At 43.1% G+C, this 20,518-nt stretch overlaps 1 protein-coding gene across 14 annotated transcripts in view; it reads right to left on the reverse strand.

Annotated features, from left to right (window-relative positions):
• LRRFIP2 (LRR binding FLII interacting protein 2) overlaps positions 1 to 20,518 on the reverse strand; it is a 143,281-nt gene that overhangs the window by 14,006 nt on the left and 108,757 nt on the right. For 10 of the 14 annotated variants that reach the window (XM_062216024.1, XM_062216013.1, XM_062215997.1 and 7 more), the window contains 3 exons: positions 16,795 to 16,965; positions 7,681 to 7,773; positions 4,477 to 4,569 (listed from right to left, as the gene is read on the reverse strand). In XM_062216024.1, the coding sequence (XP_062072008.1) occupies positions 4,477 to 4,569; positions 7,681 to 7,773; positions 16,795 to 16,965 (357 nt within the window). The remainder of the gene's footprint in view (positions 1 to 4,476; positions 4,570 to 7,680; positions 7,774 to 16,794; positions 16,966 to 20,518) is intronic. The other 4 variants (XM_062216045.1, XM_062216039.1, XM_062216084.1 and 1 more) reach the window with 1 other exon arrangement.

Here is a 20,518-nt window from a genome sequence, read left to right on the forward strand (position 1 = left end):
CACATCCTTAATTCACCCATGCCTCCATGTCCTCATTTAAAAACCAGCAGGGCAGCACGAGCACCATCCCACGGGTGGACGCTGAGAGGGGACTCAGCACAATTACTGCCAGCGTGTCCCAGACAGCAGGGAGGCTCAGGAGAAGCAGGCTGGCGTTCCCAGCGGTAAAATGCCTGACCCTGGGCAGAATGTAGGCCTGTGGCTAAGCTGGTCGGGGCACCCACGTCCCACGTCAGAGCTCCTGACTCTGACTTCCTCCTAATGCAGATCCTGGGATGCAGCGCTGATGCTTCAAGTACCTGAGTTCTCACCACTCACGTGGGAAACCTGGGGAGTGAACCAGCGGACGGCAGCACTGTTGCTCACACCCCCTACCACCCAGATTAACACAAGCAAACTGAACAAACACAAGAATTCCCTGCACGCCCTGACTCCCCTAACTGCTGGGGCTGAGGAGGACAGCGAAGCAGGGACATGCTTTGGTCATCAGTGAGATATCGATTTCCTTTGACTGTGACAAAATGATCCACACTTCAAAACATGCCAAGCAGCCTGTGCAGGAATCTGACAGTCGAGCTAGTTACAAAAGCCTTTCTATATATTTTTCATATACTTAATCTTTTCTGCCAGCATTGCATTAAGTCAAGATGAACCACAACAAGTAACTTTTCTCTGTTGATGACTGGGTTTAGAAGCGGGGCAGGGACGGTGCTGTGGCTTAGCATATAAAGCCACCGCCCGTGACACCAGCATCCCATATAAACGCTGGTTCTTGTCCTGGCTGCTCCTCGTCTGATTCAGCTCTCTGATAATGTGCCTAGGAAAAGCAGCAGTCACCCAAGTGGGAGACGCAGATGAAGCTCCTGGCTACTGGTTTTGGCTTGGCCCAGCCCTAGCTGTCTTGGCCATTGGGGAGTGAACCAGTGGATGGATTGAGTGTGTGCATGTGTGTCACTCTTTCTCTCTAACCTGGCCTGTAAAATAAATGCATCTTTAAAAAAAAAAAAAGGACAACTGATTCATTAACTGACAGCTGAATAGTTGAATATTTTAAAAAATCGTTATAATCATACTGCAACCAATTTGAGAATAAACAAAGAAGAAGTGGTAACAAGTACCATGTATGTGGCATAAATTATATCATAGACATAACATATGTCTGCATCATATATAGCAGATATAATTTCAATTTCTCCCTTACACATTTCATCTCCTTGACATTTCCCATAATGTACTACTATGCCTTATCCTTATTTTACAAACTGGAAAACTGAGACTGAAAAAGAGGAATTTGTTTTTGTCCAAAGTCACAGTAAGTTTTAGAAATGCCAGAAAATGGATCCAGTTAGTTTTGGTTGCAAAGCTCGTGCAAACAGTTTTTTATATCCAGTCCCATGAAGGCTGCATCATGTTCCTATCAGACCAGCGGATGGTGGAAAAAATAGTCCATAGGGTGAGTCCCCTCTTTCCTTATCCAAACCACAAGGTCAACACCTAATGTCCTTTCCATGACTTATTTCCACACCGTTGGGTGTGTCTCAGGTCTGCTTGCAAGCTAATAATTGGAGTTTCTGGCGTAGGCATTTACTCTAAGACCTCACTGTAGCTGTGAGATTCCACTACATTAATAACAAAGAAAACACCTGCAGAACAAGGTAGGGTACTAGACCACCCACTGACACCAAGTTCCTCTCCGCTGGGTTAGACATTCCTGGTTACTGACAGCGGCACGCACTCACACCAGGCACCACCACGCCACAGCATGCTCGCCATTAACCACCGCCAGGACATGCAAAACACCTCTAAAGCACCAAACCAACTGAAACAGAATTCCAGCAAACGCTGCGACATATCTGCTCTTCTTCCACATCTTATACCACTGGGTTTTATTTTTACTCTTGAACTTTTTAATTTCATCTTCCCAAAATCATAGATGGGAAAACAAAATATATCCTATGAATCTGCCCAGTTCACCACAAAGCCTGAAGACCACTAAAATGCTGTATAATCTGAAAGCCTCTGTATCACCTGACCATGTAACTATCATCCTGTCTGTATGCAACAATAGTTCCTACAGTAATTTTTTTAGGGCAAAAAGTACATGTTTGTGGAGATCTAAATAACTCTTTATCCCTGACCCAACCTCAAACACTATATCAAAGACACCCAAAGGACAGCCACAATGGGCTGAGCTTTGGGGCAACAGGTTAATCCTCCACATAACTGCATTGGGGCACAAACATCTTTAGTCAGAAAGTTTATGCGGAGCCAGCGTGTGGCATGGCAGGTAAGCTGCTGCCTGCAGTGCCGGCATCCCATGTGGGCACCAGTTTGAGTCCCGGCTGTTCCGCTTCCAATTCGGCTCTCAGTTATGGCCTGGGAAAGCAGTAGAAGATGGCCCAAGTCCTTAGGCCTCTGTACTCATGTGGGAAAACCCAGAGGAAGCTCCTGGCTCCTGGCTTTGGATCAGCGCAGCTCCAGCCGTTGTGGCCAATTGGGGAGTGAACCAGCAGATGAAGACCCCTCTCCCTCGCTTTCTGTGTGTTACTCTTTCAAATAAATAAATAAATCTTTAAAAACAAAAAAAGAGCTTAGGGTGCACTTCACAGATAAAAGTGCTTCATGCTCCCCTTTTTATGGGCACCTGCTGCTTAAACTGCCACAGAGCTGCAGGCAAGACCCCTGAGTTCAGTGAAGGAAGAACTAAGCAAAACTGAACTTCAGTCTGCCTGTCAAAAATAAAAAATAATAATAATAATAAAAGTTAAAAGGACACATTATTGTATAACATATAAAACAAAGATACCCTGAATAATTTATACCTTAACCATAAGCATACCCTTTTAATAGCCACCCCCCCCCCCCATACAAAAAACCACCTGTTTCTTTAGCATAGTTACTTTTTGGACTGAAGGTCCTAGGGGTTTCCTATGGCTGTCCAAGTACTAAGAAAATTGCACTAACTACAAGTGCTGGACCTGCAGATCTGTGCTAAAGGAAGCTCCCTATTCAAGGCAGTGACTCAAAGCGCCTCCTTGGACTCACACCCTCATTCACATCTCTCGTCAAGCTCCCCAAGCAGAAGCGGTAAGTAGCATCAGTAGTTCACAAGCACAACTTCACCATGCCCAGCAGAGCTGTCTCGAGGCCCCCAGCCGGCCTCTCTAGATTTGGGTGGAACTTTACAGACTCAGTAAGCACCAGATAAACACAAAGCAGCTTCAATTCTTTAAATTTGGGACTTGGGGCTGACGCCATGGCACAGTAGGTTAATCCTTTGCCTGCGTGCCAACATCCCATATGGGTGCCGGTTCTAGTCCCGATTGCTCCTTTTCTAGTCCAGTTCTCTGCTATGGCCTGGGAAAGCAGTAGAAGATGGCCCAAGTGCTTGGGCCCCTGCACCCGCGTGGGAGACCAGGGAGAAGCACCTGGCTCCTGACTTCGGTAGCTCCGGCCATTGCGGCAATTTGGGGAGTGAACCAACAGAAAGAAAACCTTTCTCTCTATCTCTCCTTCTCACTGTCTGTAACTCTCCCTCTCAAATAAATAAATAAAATCTTTAAATAAATAAATTTGGGGCTCTAAGAAGTAATGTATTTTTCCCCATTTGTTAGTGAGGGCAGGGTCCTTGGAACTGAGAAGTACTGGATACTGGCGGCCCCCGGCTGTGTGGTAGGGAGCCCCTGATGAGGGTGGGCGTGACCCAGAGGGTTCCCGTGCAGGCCTCTCTCGGGGGCTCATGGGGATCCTGGCCACATCCTCTAGCCACCTGGCAGAACAAGACTCTTCACGTGCCCTGCGCCCCTCGCCACAGGGGAGGTCTCCGGCCGCTGGGACTGAGCGCCCTCCTAGTGCAGCTCAGAGCCTCGTGCCAGTCAAAGGCCACAGGAGATGACTCAGGGGATGTTTTCAGAATCCACCAGCAGAGCTTAGCAAAAAAGCAACGAAGACTTTTTCCTTATCTAGGCCCCGTGTGGGAGCTCTGTGGCTACAGCTGGAGATTGTGTCACTATCTGGCAACTTCAGCAAGTCTCACATTCCTGTCCACTTCCATAATTAAACCGATTTTAACCTCTTCCTACTTGATTCACCAGAATCCAGAGGAGACTTGTAACTTTTCCCCTGCCCCTACTCCCTATCTTCTAGCTTCTCATCCAAATTCTTGCGACAGAAGAGTATCAAGTTACCCAAGGAGTTAGAATTGAAATGCCTGTGTCTGCTTCGGAATAAGAACCCTAGGGGAATAGAAAATTTCCTTTAACTGTCCCTAAACGTGGGCTTCATGAGTCCAGAGTCGGCTGGGAAGAAGAGTGCCTGAAGCAAAGGCTCGGGTTTTCCCACGGAAGCCTCATTCTGTGCCCTGCACTTCACACTGTACAAATACACAATGATGGATATTTCTGGAGCCTCTACATTAAATTCTACTGTTACTTCTTCATTAGTGTGCTTCAACCAAAGCCCAACTTCATCTCATACCCCAATTATTTTATCTTTCCAAAGAAGTGTCTCCCGGAGCTCAAACACCTCTTTTGTCATGGTGTCTAGTTTTTGCTGCACGCGCTGCTTCTCCTGCAGAGGAAGAGGGAAGAGAAGCAATAAAAGAGCAGAAAGAAAAAAAGCAGGAAAACGGAACAAAACCAAAGCTTATAAAGAACCTCAACAGTCTGATGAGCGGGAAGATCAAGAGTGGTGTGCCTAAAGGAAGATGACACCAAGAGTGCTGGCCACGTGACTGGTGGGCGAGCTCCCACGACATCAGCACGGGCCTGCCCAGAGTGCCGGCCACGTGACTGGTGGGCTAGCTCCCACGACGTCAGCACGGGCCTGCCCAGAGTGCCGGCCACGTGACTGGTGGGCTAGCTCCCACGACGTCAGCACGGGCCTGCCCAGAGTGCTGGCCACGTGATGGGCTAGCTCCCATGACGTCAGCACGGGCCTGCCCAGAGTGCCGGCCACGTGACTGGTGGGCTAGCTCCCACGACGTCAGCACGGGCCTGCCCAGAGTGCCGGCCACGTGACTGGTGGGCTAGCTCCCACGACGTCAGCACGGGCCTGCCCAGAGTGCCGGCCACGTGACTGGTGGGCTAGCTCCACGACGTCAGCACGGGCCTGCCCAGAGTGCTGGCCACGTGATGGGCTAGCTCCCATGACGTCAGCACGGGCCTGCCCAGAGTGCCGGCCACGTGACTGGTGGGCTAGCTCCCACGACGTCAGCACGGGCCTGCCCAGAGTGCCGGCCACGTGACTGGTGGGCTAGCTCCCACGACGTCAGCACGGGCCTGCCCAGAGTGCCGGCCACGTGACTGGTGGCTAGCTCCCACGACGTCAGCACAGACCTGCCCAGAGTGCTGGCCACGTGACTGGTGGCTAGCTCCCACACGTCAGCACAGACCTGGGAGTGGCTTTCCCAACCACAGCTCATGGCAGCGAGCCAGCGAGGGCTGCTGCGTGCATACAGCTCCATATGTGTACTCCTCTTTGATAACTGCCTTTCTTTCCAAACATGGAACAACTGAAAATTTTTAGAGAGGGAAATTTAGGTTTGCTTGTGAAGAAATGATCTTTTATTATAGAGAACAGAGTAGGTTTCAGTTTTATGTTTTTAAACAGAACTAAAAACCTATAAAACAGACATATATCAAACTGATCATTTTGAATTTCTATTAGCAAACTCTATCGTAGCAAAAACATCACAGATTATTTGTAGGAACTAGAATTTAACAAAAATTCTTAAAGAACTTTTCAGATTAGGCAATGATACCCTCTTAAATGTAATAGGTTTTCTTGTGCGTTACTGGTAAATTACATATCTTAGTTTCACTAATTATGCAATATCTAGTGTATCATGTAATTCTCAATTCAAAAGAAAAGGCATTATTTGTGATATTCAAGGTTTTACAGTTATGCACAATCATATGAATTCTAAACATAAAAAACTAAGATTTTTAAAGTTTGCATAACCAACACCAGGGGCTTTTAAAGAAGCCACAATGACAAATTAGAGAAATCAAGCATTACAAGCCTATTAAATACAATTGCCAACTAAAAAACTAGGAAGCAGTACCCAAAGCAGTTTTTATTCTTTCGAAAGGGGGAAAGTGATACCTTAATTAGAAAAAGAGATAAGAACAGTTGAGGGTCCAGAAGCTGAGGCGTCGCGGGTGAAGCCGCTGCCTACAGTGCTGGCATCCCATATGGATGCCGGTTCGAGTCCTAGGTGCTCCACTTCTGACCCAGTTCTCTGCTATGGTCTGGGAAAGCAGAAGAAGATGGCCCAAGTCTTTTGGCCCCTGCACCCTCGTGGGAGACCAAGAAGAAGCTCCTGGCTCCTGGCTTCAAATCAGCTGAGCTCTGGCCACTTCAGCCAATTGGGGAGTAAACCAGCAGACGGAAGACCTCTCACTCTCCCTTTCTCTCTCTCTCTCTCTCTCTCTCTTTCTCTCTCTTTCTCTCTCTCTCTCCCTCCCTCCTTCCCTCCCTCTCTCTCCCTCTCTCTCTCTGTGTAACTCTGACTTTCAAATAAATAAAGAAATCGTAAAAAAAAAAAAAAAAACCAGTTGATATTCTGACACAAGAAGAGACAAGGCAAAAAGGGAAAAGATTTCAGATTATTTTCAAATATCAGCAGGCTGCAGGATTTGGATAATATCCTTCTTATCATGTATGGAAAATTAGGAAAATGTGCAATCTGTGTTTTACATTTCAAATCCACAAATTCTGGTTATGTTCAGTTTTTTTTGAAAAGTATGAAGATAACACCAATCCACAAATTAAAAAACAATCATTTCTTCTTTTCTATAAAAGGGCTTTCAAAGTAATTTATGGGGAAGAGATTTAATAAGAAAGAGGAGGAGAGAGAAAAAAGGGAGGCTGGGGTCACAGCAGCCAGCAGTGTGGGCAAGCCCCTCCTCCCCTGGACCTTCCTGACTTCACTGGCACACAGTCCACCCTGACAGAATGGCAGATGGCCTTGACAACCATACCTAGATAGAAAAACGACTTTCATGTTTATAAAAAAAAAAAAACAAAAAAAACAAACAAACAAACAAAAAAAAACACCACCTTAAGAGGAAGAACATTGAAAGAACAGAACTGCATGCGAGGCAGCAGGCCCACAAGGACGACACATGCGTTCCCCAGTGTTTGGTGCCATCTCCCTCCCCCTGCAAAGGTGCGACAATGGGGCACCCAGAGTCCTGCAAAGGCACAAGCGAAGCTCCACAAAACACCAGCCTGTACTTTCTGGTTTAGAAGGCCTGAGGTGCTTTGACAATTTCACTTTTATTAAGCTACCTGAAAAATTTATCTGAGTGAAAATTGAACTAATTATTTGCGTAGAATCATGTCCCCAAAGATGGTATTCACTATGTTCCAAAGGATAGTGCTGCTTTCTGTAATTTTTCCTTTTGCCCGTTTCCTAAAATAGCTTAGAATGCGCTTAGGGGAAAAAAAAAGAAAAACACTTAAAAAAAACTCTGCTATTCATGGGTAAAACGTACACACCGTTCACAGAATTAACTGTTTAAGCCTGCTTCTATGTTTAATGTTTACAAAATTTTTTAATTCAGCCAAATGTGAAGAAACCAACTCTGTGGCATTTTATGTTTCCCTTTCCAACAGCGACGCCTCATCCTGTTCAATGCACTTTCCTCAGAATTATTTCCACGGTCACGTACGTACCTCGATCAGTTCATCTCTTTGCCGGAGGCCTTCTTTAAGTTCATCCATCTTATGCTGTAATACGCTACACATGTGTTTCTGCCGTTCTAATTCCTGTTAGTAAACAAATGACAGTCTGCAGAGGTCATGGCATACCACAAATTTGAACACACACAATACGACAGAAAAGCTAAATATCACCTCCAGCAATGAACCCAGCAGCTGACTCACATAACTCAGAATGTGTAGTCGATGGAAAGCTGCAGAAACTGTGCAATTTTTAACTCATATAGGGAATACAAGAAAAAAAAAAAAAAAGCAAGGGAATGGAGAACAAACTACAGAGGTACTTTAAAGAAAAAAAAGAGGAGTAACCAGAGTTAGGGAAACTTTACTAAAAAATGATTGAAAAATCCATGAGCAATAAGGGAAAGTGGTAATAGACGACAGAAAAATTTAAACTTTTGAATGGCAAAAGATAACACAATCAAAGCAAAAAGACAAATGAGAAACTGCAAAAAAGAAAATAAGTTATCAGAGACAAAAGTTCCCATCTCTCCATAGACACACCTCTAAAATAAGAAGAAAAAACCCAAGCTTTATAAAGAGAAACTGGCTAAAGAAATGGATAGCTCACAAGAAAAGAAATGGAAACAGCTCAGAACGTAAAATGCTCAAATCCAGAGAAATACACACTAAAACAGTATTTCCCATCAAAACACTAGTAAAGATACAAACACTTGACAACATTTTTGGGAAAGTACTACAGGGAAGTACTTTTGGTGGGAATGCAAAACAGTGCAGCGCTTACAAAGCAGAACGTGGTAGCATCTTGCAGAACACTGTAAACCTTCCAGCCCAGCAAATCCACTTTCATGACACTTTGTCATCCTTGACAAAAATAAAAAAACTCCCCGCAGGATTAATTTTAGCAGTAAACCACTGCAAGCAATTTCATCGTCCATTAACACATAGCGGTAGAAGAGAGTGTCATAGAGGTTGGATTTCCTTTATCCACACTGCTTGGGACCAGAAACATTTCAGATCACAGAGCTTTTCAGACACTGGATTTCCAGACTGGAGATACTCAATCCATACTTCCACATCGAGGATCAACTACACAGGAATGGAAAAGGAGGAAGAAGATTCCTCTACTTTGCAAGGGCAAGGTGATGAAATCAAAATGCAGAAAACACTTATGCTATACGACCACTTTCTATAAAGGACACAAATTCATACACTTATGTTTGAATAGATATTTCTACTTGTTTTATTTTTTTATTTATTTTGAAAGGCAGAGAGAGACAGACAGAAAAGATCTTTCATTTACTAGTTCACTACCCAAATCGTTGCAACAGCTGGGGACAGGCCAGGCTGAGGTCAGAGCTAGAATTTAATCCAGGACTCCCGCTTGCTTCCAGGGAGCCCACTCTGTGAGCCATTACCTGTTGCTTCCCAAGATGTACATTAGCAAGAAGCTGGCAGCCAGGCAGTTTGATATGGGATACAATAGCCCAAGCAGCACCTTAAACACTGTGCCCAGTGCCCCTCCCTGTATCTGTACTTTGAAGGGCTTGTTTCTCTGTCATATTATAAATATGCACTTATATATACATCCTCTTGGATTTAAAAAATGGAAGACAAACCATCAAATTAAAAAATCCACTGGTGGAAACAGGGATAAAGAGAGACATAAAATTAACAGCTTTGAACATTTTTCTCTGTTTTGACTTAAAATCTACAAAACTATTATAGAATATTATAAAACAAAATTAAAATTCAAAAAGCAGCTCCTAGTGGAAACAACCCAAGTATCCATCAGCAGATGAATGGATGCAATGTAGGACACACGCGGTGGAATATTACTCAGGTCCTAAAAAGGAAGAGACGCTGGTGCACAGCACGGACGAGCCTTGACAGAAGCCCGTCATAGGCCGGCGCCGCGGCTCACTAGGCTAATCCTCCGCCTGTGGCGCCGGCACACCGGGTTCTAGTCCCGGTCGGGGCACCGATCCTGTCCCGGTTGCCCCTCTTCCAGGCCAGCTCTCTGCTGTGGCCAGGGAGTGCAGTGGAGGATGGCCCAAGTCCTTGGGCCCTGCACCCCATGGGAGACCAGGAGAAGCACCTGGCTCCTGCCATTGGATCAGCGCGGTGCACCGGCCGCAGCGCGCTACCACGGCAGCCATTGGAGGGTGAACCAATGGCAAAAGGAAGACCTTTCTCTCTGTCTCTCTCTCACTGTCCACTCTGCCTGTCAAAAAAAAAAGAAGAAGAAGCCCGTCATAGATAGACAGATGACTCTAAGGGGCCTGGGTAATTCAACCCACACGGACAGGAAGCAGATTGGGGAGAGCAGAAACAGGAGACGGCTTAATAGGGTTATACCTTTAGTTGTGCAAGATGAAAATATTCCAGTGATCTGATAAGCAGACAATGTGAACACACTTAACACTGCTGAACTGTGCCCTTTAAAATAGTCAAGATGGGAAATTTTATGTTATGTGGTTTCATCACAGCCAAAAATAAAAATTTTCAAAATTCCACAGAGATTCCTAAATATTGAACATAAGATGCAGTGATTCTAACTATATATCTGGTTAGTAGCATAAGCACACAGAGAAAAACTATTTCAAGTAACTTTGAAAACCAACAGTTTAGGGGCCAGTGCTATGGTGTAGTAGGCTAAGCCTCTGCCTGTGGTGTCAGTATCCCATATGGTACCAATTCAAGTTCCAGTTTCTCCTTTTCAGATCCAGCTCTCTGCTTATGGCCTGGGAAAGCAGTAAAAGATGGTGCAAGTGCTTGGGTTCCTGAACCCACATGGGAGATCCAGAAGAAGCCCCTGACTCATGGCTTCAGATAGGTCCAGCTTCAGCTATTGTGGCCATGTGGGGAGTGAACCAGCGGATGGAAGACCTTTCTGTCTTTCCCTCTCTGACTGTAACTCTACCTCTCAAATAAATTTAAAAAAAAAAAAATGCTCTAGCTATACATAGTCCAGTGGCAAAAGTAACAGCCAAGCAAAACAAACAGTTAACTATTTTCAGTAACTGTTGGTGTTAATGTTGGTGTTGCTGTTTTGGGCAACATAGAATAAAGCACTGAAAACAGAATATAACATAATTACTATCATTCAGTGATTCTGAGAACTAGGAATGGTCACATGAAGGGAAAAAGAAAGGCAGACAGAAGACCTTAAGTGGTTAAGTAAAATCCTGGAGTCCTAACATGAACCGAAGATATCTATAGGAACTCATATTTTGTCATTTAAAACAAAACAAAACAAAAAATTCCACATACCCATTTCCCAGATATAACCACTGCAAAGGCCTAGAAACAGTGACCAGCTTGGTCCACCTTGCGGCGCCGGCACACGGGGTTCTAGTCCCGGTTGGGGCGCCGGATTCTATCCCGGTTGCCCCTCTTCCAGGCCAGCTCTCTGCTATGGCCCGGGAAGGCAGTGGAGGATGGCCCAAGTGCTTGGGTCCTGCACCCGCATGGGAGACCAGGAGAAGCACCTGGCTCCTGCCATCGGATCAGCGCAATGCGCCGGCCGCAGCGGCCATTGGAGGGTGAACAAATGGCAAAAAGGAAGACCTTTCTCTCTGTCTCTCTCTCTCACTATCCACTCTGCCTGTAAAAAAAAAAAAAAAGAAAGAAAGAAAATGTACCAAATGAGACTGGGACCCTTCTTCTGCCAAAAAGCAAAGAAGCTGTCAAAAAAAAAAAAAAATTAGTCTCATCAACCTGAAGAGTCTCACATTAGCCAGAACTGGGACAATTTGAACATGAAAAGGAATAAAAGTTTCAATGACTAAAAATAGCAGACATGAATTGATGAAAACACATATGGGCCAGCACTTTGTTCTAAGTTCAGACACCGTCTGAGATGCCCACATCCCGCTCTGAAGCACTGGGTTCAAGCCCCAGCTCTGCTTCTGATTCCAGTTTCCTGCTAATGTACACCCTAGGAGGTAGCAGGTGACAGTACAAGTACTTGGTCCCTGCTATCCATGTGGGAGATCTACATTGAATTCTTGGCTTCTGACTTTGGCCCAACTCCAGCTGATGAGGGCATTTGGGGAGTGAACCAGGAAACGGAAAGTTCTCCGGGTCTCTCTCTCTGTCTCAGAAAACAGGACCAGCACAGTGGAATAGCAGGTAAAGCTGCTGCCTGCGACACCAGCATCCCATATGGGCGCTAGTTAGAATCCCACCACTTCCGATCCAGCTCCCTGCTAATGTGCCTTGTAAAGCAATGGAAGATGGTCCAAGTCCTTGGGTTCCTGCACCTACGTTGGAGACCAGGAAGAAGCTCCTGGCTCTTGGCTTTGGCCTGACCCAGCCCTGGCCACTGCAGCCATTTGGGGAGTGAACCAGCAGATGGAAGAGCTCTCTCTCCCTCCCTCTCTCTCTGTAACTCTGCTTTCAGATATAGAAATAAATTCTAAAAAAAAAAAAAAAAAGAAAGAAAGAAAGAATGAACGAACGAACGAACGAACAAGTAATTGGTCACTATCATAGAATACAAGATCATCAATTGCTCATTTTGGAAAAATCCATAAATAAGGGCAAAGAATCAAGCCATGATTTCAGCTATGTAAACAAAATGAGGATGTTTCTTCTTAAAGATGGGCTTAATAAATCAGAGGAAACTAAAAGGACAACTCATAGAATGGGATAAAATATTTATTAATCATATATCTGATAGATTTGTACCTAAAATACACAAAAAAAGTTTATAACTCAGCAATAAAAAAAATCAATTTTAAAATGGTCAAAGGATCTGAAAAATCATTTTGGCAAGGAATATCTACAAATAGAGAGATAGTAAGGCCCATGAAAATATGCTCAAAATCATCAGTCATCGGGAGACATCATATCCACTAGGGTGGCTAGACTAAAAGATCAGACAATAGTGAGCACTGGTGAGGATGGGGAGAAATCAGAGCCTGTGCTGGTGTAGCTGCTCTGGAGAAAACTGGCATTCCTCAAATTGTTCAACACGGAGCTACCGTACTACTCAGCCAGCCCATACTTCGAGAAATGGAAAGCTACGTCCACACAAAAACTCTGCACACCTACAGCAGCCAAAAGTGGGGATAACACAAATGTTCCTCGGGGCACAGATGGTAAACAAAATGCCACACCTATGCAACCGAGTATTAACAGGTCACTAAAAGGACTGAAACACTGATAAACGCTACAACACAGACAGGCTGAGCGAAACCAGTCTGTCAGAAGAGACTGAGCACCACATGCACTTGCAAGTCCAGAGTAAGGAAACCTGATGCAGACACTGCTTAGGAGCTGGGGCAGGAGATGCGGGTGTGATGACTACAGGGCACGTGCCTGCTGTCTGAGCTAATGAGAACCTTCCAAAAGTGACTGCTGTGATGGCTTGCACACATGTATGAATATACTAAAACCACTCAATTCAAATGAATGAACTATGTGGTCTGTGAATTATGCCTCAATAAAGCTGTCTTAAAATAAGAATGAATAAAAATAACTAGTAATGATGAAATCAGAAAATGCATTCTAGGGATCCAGCGACACACCAGGGTTTCTGGAAGTAAGATACCTGGCACCCTTTACTAAGCAGGCCTGCCAAAAAAAGCCGAGTTAAATGGGCTTCAGTTAGATAATGAAGGTTCTATTCCCCAACTAGCTACCTATCTACAGAAAAACAGTGGGGGAAGGGAACACAGTAAAGACACTCCTGGGATGAAAACAGCATAGACAAGCAACCCAGTTTCTTCAACACATACATTACACAGGGGAAAACAGATTTAAAAGAATGTATACATTAAAGGAAACCTGATAGATTGATCAAGTAATTCCAAGATGCAGAACTTACCTGGATCCTGATTAAATGTAGTAAAGAAAAATCATTTCAAAGCTACCAAAATTTTAACAATGACTGGATACATAATATGAGAAAAATATCATAATTTTCAAGAGTGAAATAGTCTTTAGACTGTATTTTTTAAAAGACAGACATGTCAAAATTCACATTAAAACATGAGATGCTAGTGGTGGGTGTTGTGACCCAGTGAGTTAAGCCACCACTCACCACACAGGCATCCCAACTCAAGAATGTCAGCTCAAGTCCCAGCTATTCCACTTCCGATCCAATTCTGCACTAACACTTTTGGGAAAGCAGTGGATGATGGCCCACGTACTCGAGTTCCTACTACCCACATGAGAGACCTGAATGGAGTTCCTGCATCCTGGCTGCATCTTAGCCCAGCTCTGGCTGTTGTGGGTTTTGGGGGAGTAAACATAAGACCACGGATGGATCAGTGGATGAAGACCGCCCTCTCTCTGCCTTTTGAATAAATAAATAAATTGATCTTTTAAAACAGAGGAAAAAAAAAAACCAGAAAAAACATGGGACGCTTAGAACTTGTTTCAAGTATGGAAGCAGCCAGAAAAAACTGGCCACAGGTTGTTCAGTGGCTGGGGGCAGATGAATGGTAGAACAGGGATTCATTCTATCTCTCTGTCTACTTTTTCTCCTCTCACCATCTGGAGTTCTCGACCTCTGAGTGTCTCTGAACATGCCCATTCTGCTGCATGAGGCAGCACCTGTTTGGAGGAAGAGCTCAGAGTAAAGGCATGTGAGCGAGAGAACCATCACGGCCTTCCCTGGAGTACGTCCAGGCTATTAAAGAAAGTACTTACAAATATTTCAAGTTTGAAAAACCCAAGATATCTATCTTAGAAAATGAGTGAAGAGAATTAATTAGTTGGTCAAATGGTTTATCATGTGAGGTTTTTTATTTTTTTCATTTTAAAAATGCTCAAGGACTTTAGAGAAGATAGAAAGATAACTTGGGCCGGCGCCGCAGCTCACTAGGCTAATCCTCCGCCTTGCGGCGCCGGCACACCGGGTTCTAGTCCCGGTTGGGGCACCGATCCTGTCCCGGTTGCCCCTCTTCCAGGCCAGCTCTCTGCTGTGGCTAGGGAGTGCAGTGGAGGATGGCCCAAGTGCTTGGGCCCTGCACCCCATGGGAGACCAGGAGAAACACCTGGCTCCTGCCATCGGATCAGCACGGTGCGCCGGCCGCAGCGGCAGCCATTGGAGGGTGAACCAACGGCAAAAGGAAGACCTTTCTCTCTGTCTCTCTCTCACTGTCCACTCTGCCTGTCCAAAATAAAATAAAAAAAAAGAAAAAAAGAAAAAAGAAAGATAACTTGGGGCCAGCACTGTGGCATAGCGGGTAAAGCTCCCGCCTGCAGTGCCGGCATTCCATATGGGCACTAGTTCCAGTCCCGGCTGCTCCACTGCCGATCCAGCTCTCTGTTATGGCCTGGGAAAGCAGTAGATGATGGCCCAAATCCTTGGGCCCCTGCACCTGCATGGGAGACCCGGAAGAAGCTCCTAGCTTTGGATCGGCGCAGCTCCAGCCGTTGTGGCCAACTGGGGAGTGAACCAGTGGATGGGAGACACCTCTCTCTCTGTCTCTCCTTGTCTCTATGTGTAACTCTGACTTTCAAATAAATAAGAAAGAAAGAAAAGAAAAATCTATGGGAAAGCAAAAGAAGAACCCACAGGATCCTAAGTAGAGAATGATGGCAGAATCTCCAAACTTTATCAATGAGATACAAAAAGCAAGAGGAAGCCATTGGAACCTACTGCTACCAAATCACATTCTTCCAATGGCCATGGTCAGTCCAACAGGAAAACACCCAGAAGCCTCTTTTTCACCACTAGACAAAGTTTCTCCTATGACAATTCATTTTTAACAGAGACAATTTTTAGAGCAATTTTCAGCTCATAGCAAAACTAAGTGCAAAGTATAGAAGTTCCCATATAGCCCTGCCCCATGCATACATGTCCCACAACAGAAAGGCGTATTTGTTTCAATGAACATTCACTGATATGTCATTATCCCATGTGCATACTTCACGCTTAGTGATGTACCTTCTATGAGTTCAAACACGTATCCTCCAACACAGTACAGCATACAACAGTACCACCACCCTAAAAATCCTCTGTGCTCTGCATGTTCATCCCTACCTCCCCCAACTTCCCTGCACCTTTCTGAATCTGACCAGAACAGTCTGGAAAGGCTATTTTCATTCCTCAAGGAAAGAAATCCCTATAAAGTCTACAGTAATAATGCTGGTCTTTGAGAGGTTACATAAATGGCTCCTCTCCCTTTGTTATGTGCAAAATCACATTGTTTTTAACAATTCATCAATACACATTTCCTAAATTATTCTCTGAATTTCAAATTGGCAGTATAATAATTCATTTCTAACAACATTATCCATTTGTGCTATGCTTAGGCTAACATCTAAATTTTTAAAATAGTCCCAATCCAATAAGCTTTAAAGAAAACCCCATTTGTTTTCCACAGTTGTCAAAGAACAAATCTAGACCCTGAACAAGTGGCTTTTATTTCCTGATGGTACACTTTCACCATACCGCTCACAAACTTCTGAAAAAAACACAGGTTTGTCTCTACTCTGCTAGTTGTGAATAACTGATTGGTTCTCTTGAACCATTTAGAAGTTCACAGAGGAACCAGTGCTGTGGCATAGCAGGTAAACCTGCCGCCTCCTGTGCCAGCATCCCATGTGGGTGCCAGTTTCAGTCCCGGCTGCTCTTCTCCAATCCAGCTCTCTGCTGTGCCCTGGGAAAGTAGCAGAAGATGGCCCAAGTGTTTTGGACCCCTGCACCCACAAGGGAGACCTGGAGGAAGCTCTCAGAACTTGGCTTCGGATCAACTCAGCTCTGGCCGTTGCAGCCATTTGGGGAGTGAACCATCAGATGGAAGTCCTCTCTCTCTCCCTGCCTCGCTTCTCTGTAACTTTGCCTTTCAAATAAATAAATAAATCTTTAAAAAATTTTTTTCATGGAAAAAATGATCCATCTCACTGAGCCTTTGGATCTTTGTGGAGGTTCCAGTCACTTATAACAGGAAACAGTAATTAATCCACTGCAAGTGTCCCAAATTACACACAGATAAAACCTGAGCTATATTCAATTTTCAGAAACCTCAGTTTTGTCTGAAATGTCATTCCCAAGTACGCTGCAATGTTTCATAGACTTCACTGATCTTTAAATGGTAAGCTGTTATCTTCAAACCTAAGAAATGCTGTGATAAAAGACGAGCAAATTACCTTTGATTTTTCTTCATTTTCTCTGTAAAATTCTGCCATCTGCTCCTCCTGTTCTTCAATAACATCCTTCAGGGTGTCTACTTGGTAGATCAAATTGTTCTTCTCGTTGTCTAACTGTGCATTGGAAACCATGGCTTTCTTGTATTTTTCTTCCACTTCAGACAGAGACTCCTAAAGGACAAAGTGATCAGCCTGATATTTAAAACATGTTCACCGGATGCACACACTACAAAAGGGAATTATGCCACCAGCACAAGCCTAGGAAGATGCGCTTGTTTAAGACACAGCAGTGTGGGGACTCTGTTTAGTAACATGCACATAAAACAGGAAGACAGTGATAAGCCAATGACGACTTTCTAAGATGTATTTGTGCTCTCTGCTCCCCAAGAAAACAAAATCAAGCAGCGACAGTCGCCAAAAAGAAAAGACGTGGACACAACATCCATTTACGAGTCACAAAGTGAACAACTGTCAATATTTTCAGAAACATTACTCAAAGTCTTAACAAGACCGCAGTGACATAACATACTACAGTCTCTCTTCACACAAGTGAACATCACACTTACTTTAAATCTTGCCACTCAGTGAGTTTTGCTATTACTTGGACATTTATTTTCAGTCCTTCTTGTTGTGTATAATAATGAAAATGAAAGTGTCTATTTTTCCAGAAATTATTCAAATCTTAGTGATTTTTAAATTAGTAAACAATACAAAACTAAGTATTAAAAAAAGAGCTACCATCAAATGCCTGAAATTTTCAATAACAAATTTTTCTGCTTGCAGCTATTTTAGCTCATTACTGCTATTACAGCTTATGTTTTAAATAACTATACCTAACTTCGTAAATACTACTCTTTTTACAAAGCTAAGAAGAAAAAATGTTTCACATAAAAAATCACTTCTGGAAATAAATTTTCTAAAATACTAGTACGAATGTTCAACAAGCCAAGATCAAAGAAAAAGAACTGCATCTATATCCCTTACAGTTAATTTCTGCCAGAGTGCCTACTTATAGGAAAAGAAAAAATGATGGTGTGCCCACATACAAAAGAGTGAAGCTGGACTCCTACCTCACACCATACATAAGCATAAATTCAAAATGGACCATAGAACTAAATGTAAAATGTAGAATTATAAAACTCTTTGAAGAAAATATAGGAATCAATCTTCAAGACCTTTAAGTAGGCAATGGTTTCTTAGAACACATACACACACACACACACACACGACAGATATTATCAAAATATAAAACTTCTTATACTGCAAACAGTACTATCAAGAAAGCAAAAAGACAGCCCATAGAATAGGGGAAAAAATCTGCTGATATATCTGACAAGAAACATTCCTAGAATATATAAAGAACTCTTAAAACTGAACAATAAAAGAATATAAGCCAATTTAAAAATGGACACAGATTTCTACAAAGAGGCTAACAGGCACATGAAAACATGTTCATCATCATTAGTCATTAGGGAAATGCACATCAAAACCACAATAAGAAACCATTTCACATCTACTAGGATGGCTACAATTTATTTATTTATTTATTTTCAGATGGCTATAATTTATAGGACAAGTTTTAGTGACAATGTGGTGAAAGTAGGTACCATACTTGTGAGAATGTAAAATAATAGAACTACTTTGGAAAATGGTTTCTCAAATATTAAATAAAGAGCTACCATATGACCCAGAAATTCTATTCCAAGTAATATACCCAAGAAAAATAAAAAAATATGTCTACACAAAAACTTTTACACAAATGTTCACAGCATTAGTAGCAAAAAAAAAAAAAAAAAATCTGAAACAATCTAAATGTTCATAAACTAATAAACAAAATGGTATGGTAGGCCAGCGCCGTGGCTCACTAGGCTAATCCTCTGCCTGCGGCGCCGGCACGCCAGGTACTAGTCCTGGTCGGGGTGCCAGATTCTGTCCTGGTTGCCCCTCTTCCAGGCCAGCTCTCTGCTGTGGCCCGGGAAGGCAGTGGAGGATGGCCCAAGTGCTTGGGCCCTGCACCCCATGGGAGACCAGGAGAAGCACCTGGCTCCTGCCTTCGGATCGGCAGCAGCCATTGGGGGATGAACCAATGGCAAAGGAAGACCTTTCTCTCTCTCTCTCTCTCTCACTGTCCACTCTGCCTGTCCAAAAAAAAAAAAAAATGATATGGTAAATCTATATAATGAAATACAACCTAGCCACCAAAAAAAAAAAAAAAAAAACAAAAAAAACTGACATATGTTACAACGTGGATGAACCTTGAAAACATAATGCTAAATGAAAACCATTTAAATAAACCATTTAAATAAAATCTTCAGAATGGAAGAATGGACAAGTCTTTAGTGATAAAAAATTAGTAGTTGCCCAGGCTGGAGACAGGAGTCAGCAAAGAGGAAAGGGAATGACTGCTAATGGATACATGGTTTCTTTTGGGGGTGATGAAAACATCCTAAAATTGTGTTGTGGTGATGGTTCCAAACATATAATAGAAAACTTTTATATTAAATATATATCAAATAGTAAATGTTTATGGTTTATGAATTCTATCAACAAAGATACACATATTTTTAATGATGCTTCACAAAGCATAACTGAGCTGATACATAAGATTTAAACTGGAACTGAGTGGTTTTTCTACTTATTACTTGCTGAGTTCTTTATTTAGTGGCGAGTAAGCTTGTGATTATAAAGTAAACTGAAAGTACGTCATTGTAAAAATTAAAAGACAAGTAAGAAAAGAGGAGGACGGGTGTGAGTGAGAGAGGGAGAGTAGGAAATAACATTATGTTCTTAAAACTGTATATATGAAATACACGAAATGTGTTCCCTTTATATAAATTTTAAAAAGTTAAAAAAAAGAATTTAAAAAATTTAAACACAATAAAGAATATAAGCAAAGCGATTACACAGTAAATGTAGGAATGTCAATATAATGTAGAATGTAGAACGATTCTCATACATCAGACAGGTTAACAGCAGGAAAAAAAAAAGTCCTCATCACAACACACTCCCATATAAAATGAGACACAACTGTATGAAAAGCAGAATCTGAGATGGCTCAAGTACTAGATTCAGACAAAAAAAAAAATATACCACAATACATCTGACACAAAACGTATGCAGCATAGTCTATCTTTAAGCTCAGACCACAAGGACTTCTAAATGTGAATGTCAAGGTAGTTCTCACGGTTTGTCTGTCTCACACAGTGATACCCATTTGGAATTAGTTTTATTTAAATACTTCTAAGGTACTGATTTCCAAAGGGCGAGTTCCAGGCCAGCAACAACAGCATTACCTGGGAACTGGGTAGAAATGCACATTCTCGACTTCATTCCAAGCCTGCTGAATCAGAAAAGCTCAGGTCACTCTGATGAACACCAGTTCTGAAGCCACTGTCTTGCATTTGCGCTTTGACTACTGGGACATACACGCCTGGAACAAGCCTTTACAGTGTGACGCACTGTGTCGTGCTGAGTGTCCTGTATAAGCACACGCTCCATGAACAAGTTAACCTACAGCTGGCAGGACGTACACCTACAGTCTCGTGAGTCTCCTCCTGACAGTACTCTCTAGGGTGTGCTCATGCTAGTTCTCTCCTTATCCTTCACCCTTCTCCAAAGAATTAAAGGCAATGTTTAAAAACATTTTCTGGAAGGCCTTAAATAAAACTAACCAACAAAACGAACCAAGTGCTTACTTCAGATAACTTTTACAAAGATGTTTAAG

Source organism: Lepus europaeus, chromosome 2 (genome assembly GCF_033115175.1).
Source record: "Lepus europaeus isolate LE1 chromosome 2, mLepTim1.pri, whole genome shotgun sequence".
In the NCBI taxonomy this organism is placed as follows: domain Eukaryota; kingdom Metazoa; phylum Chordata; class Mammalia; order Lagomorpha; family Leporidae; genus Lepus; species Lepus europaeus.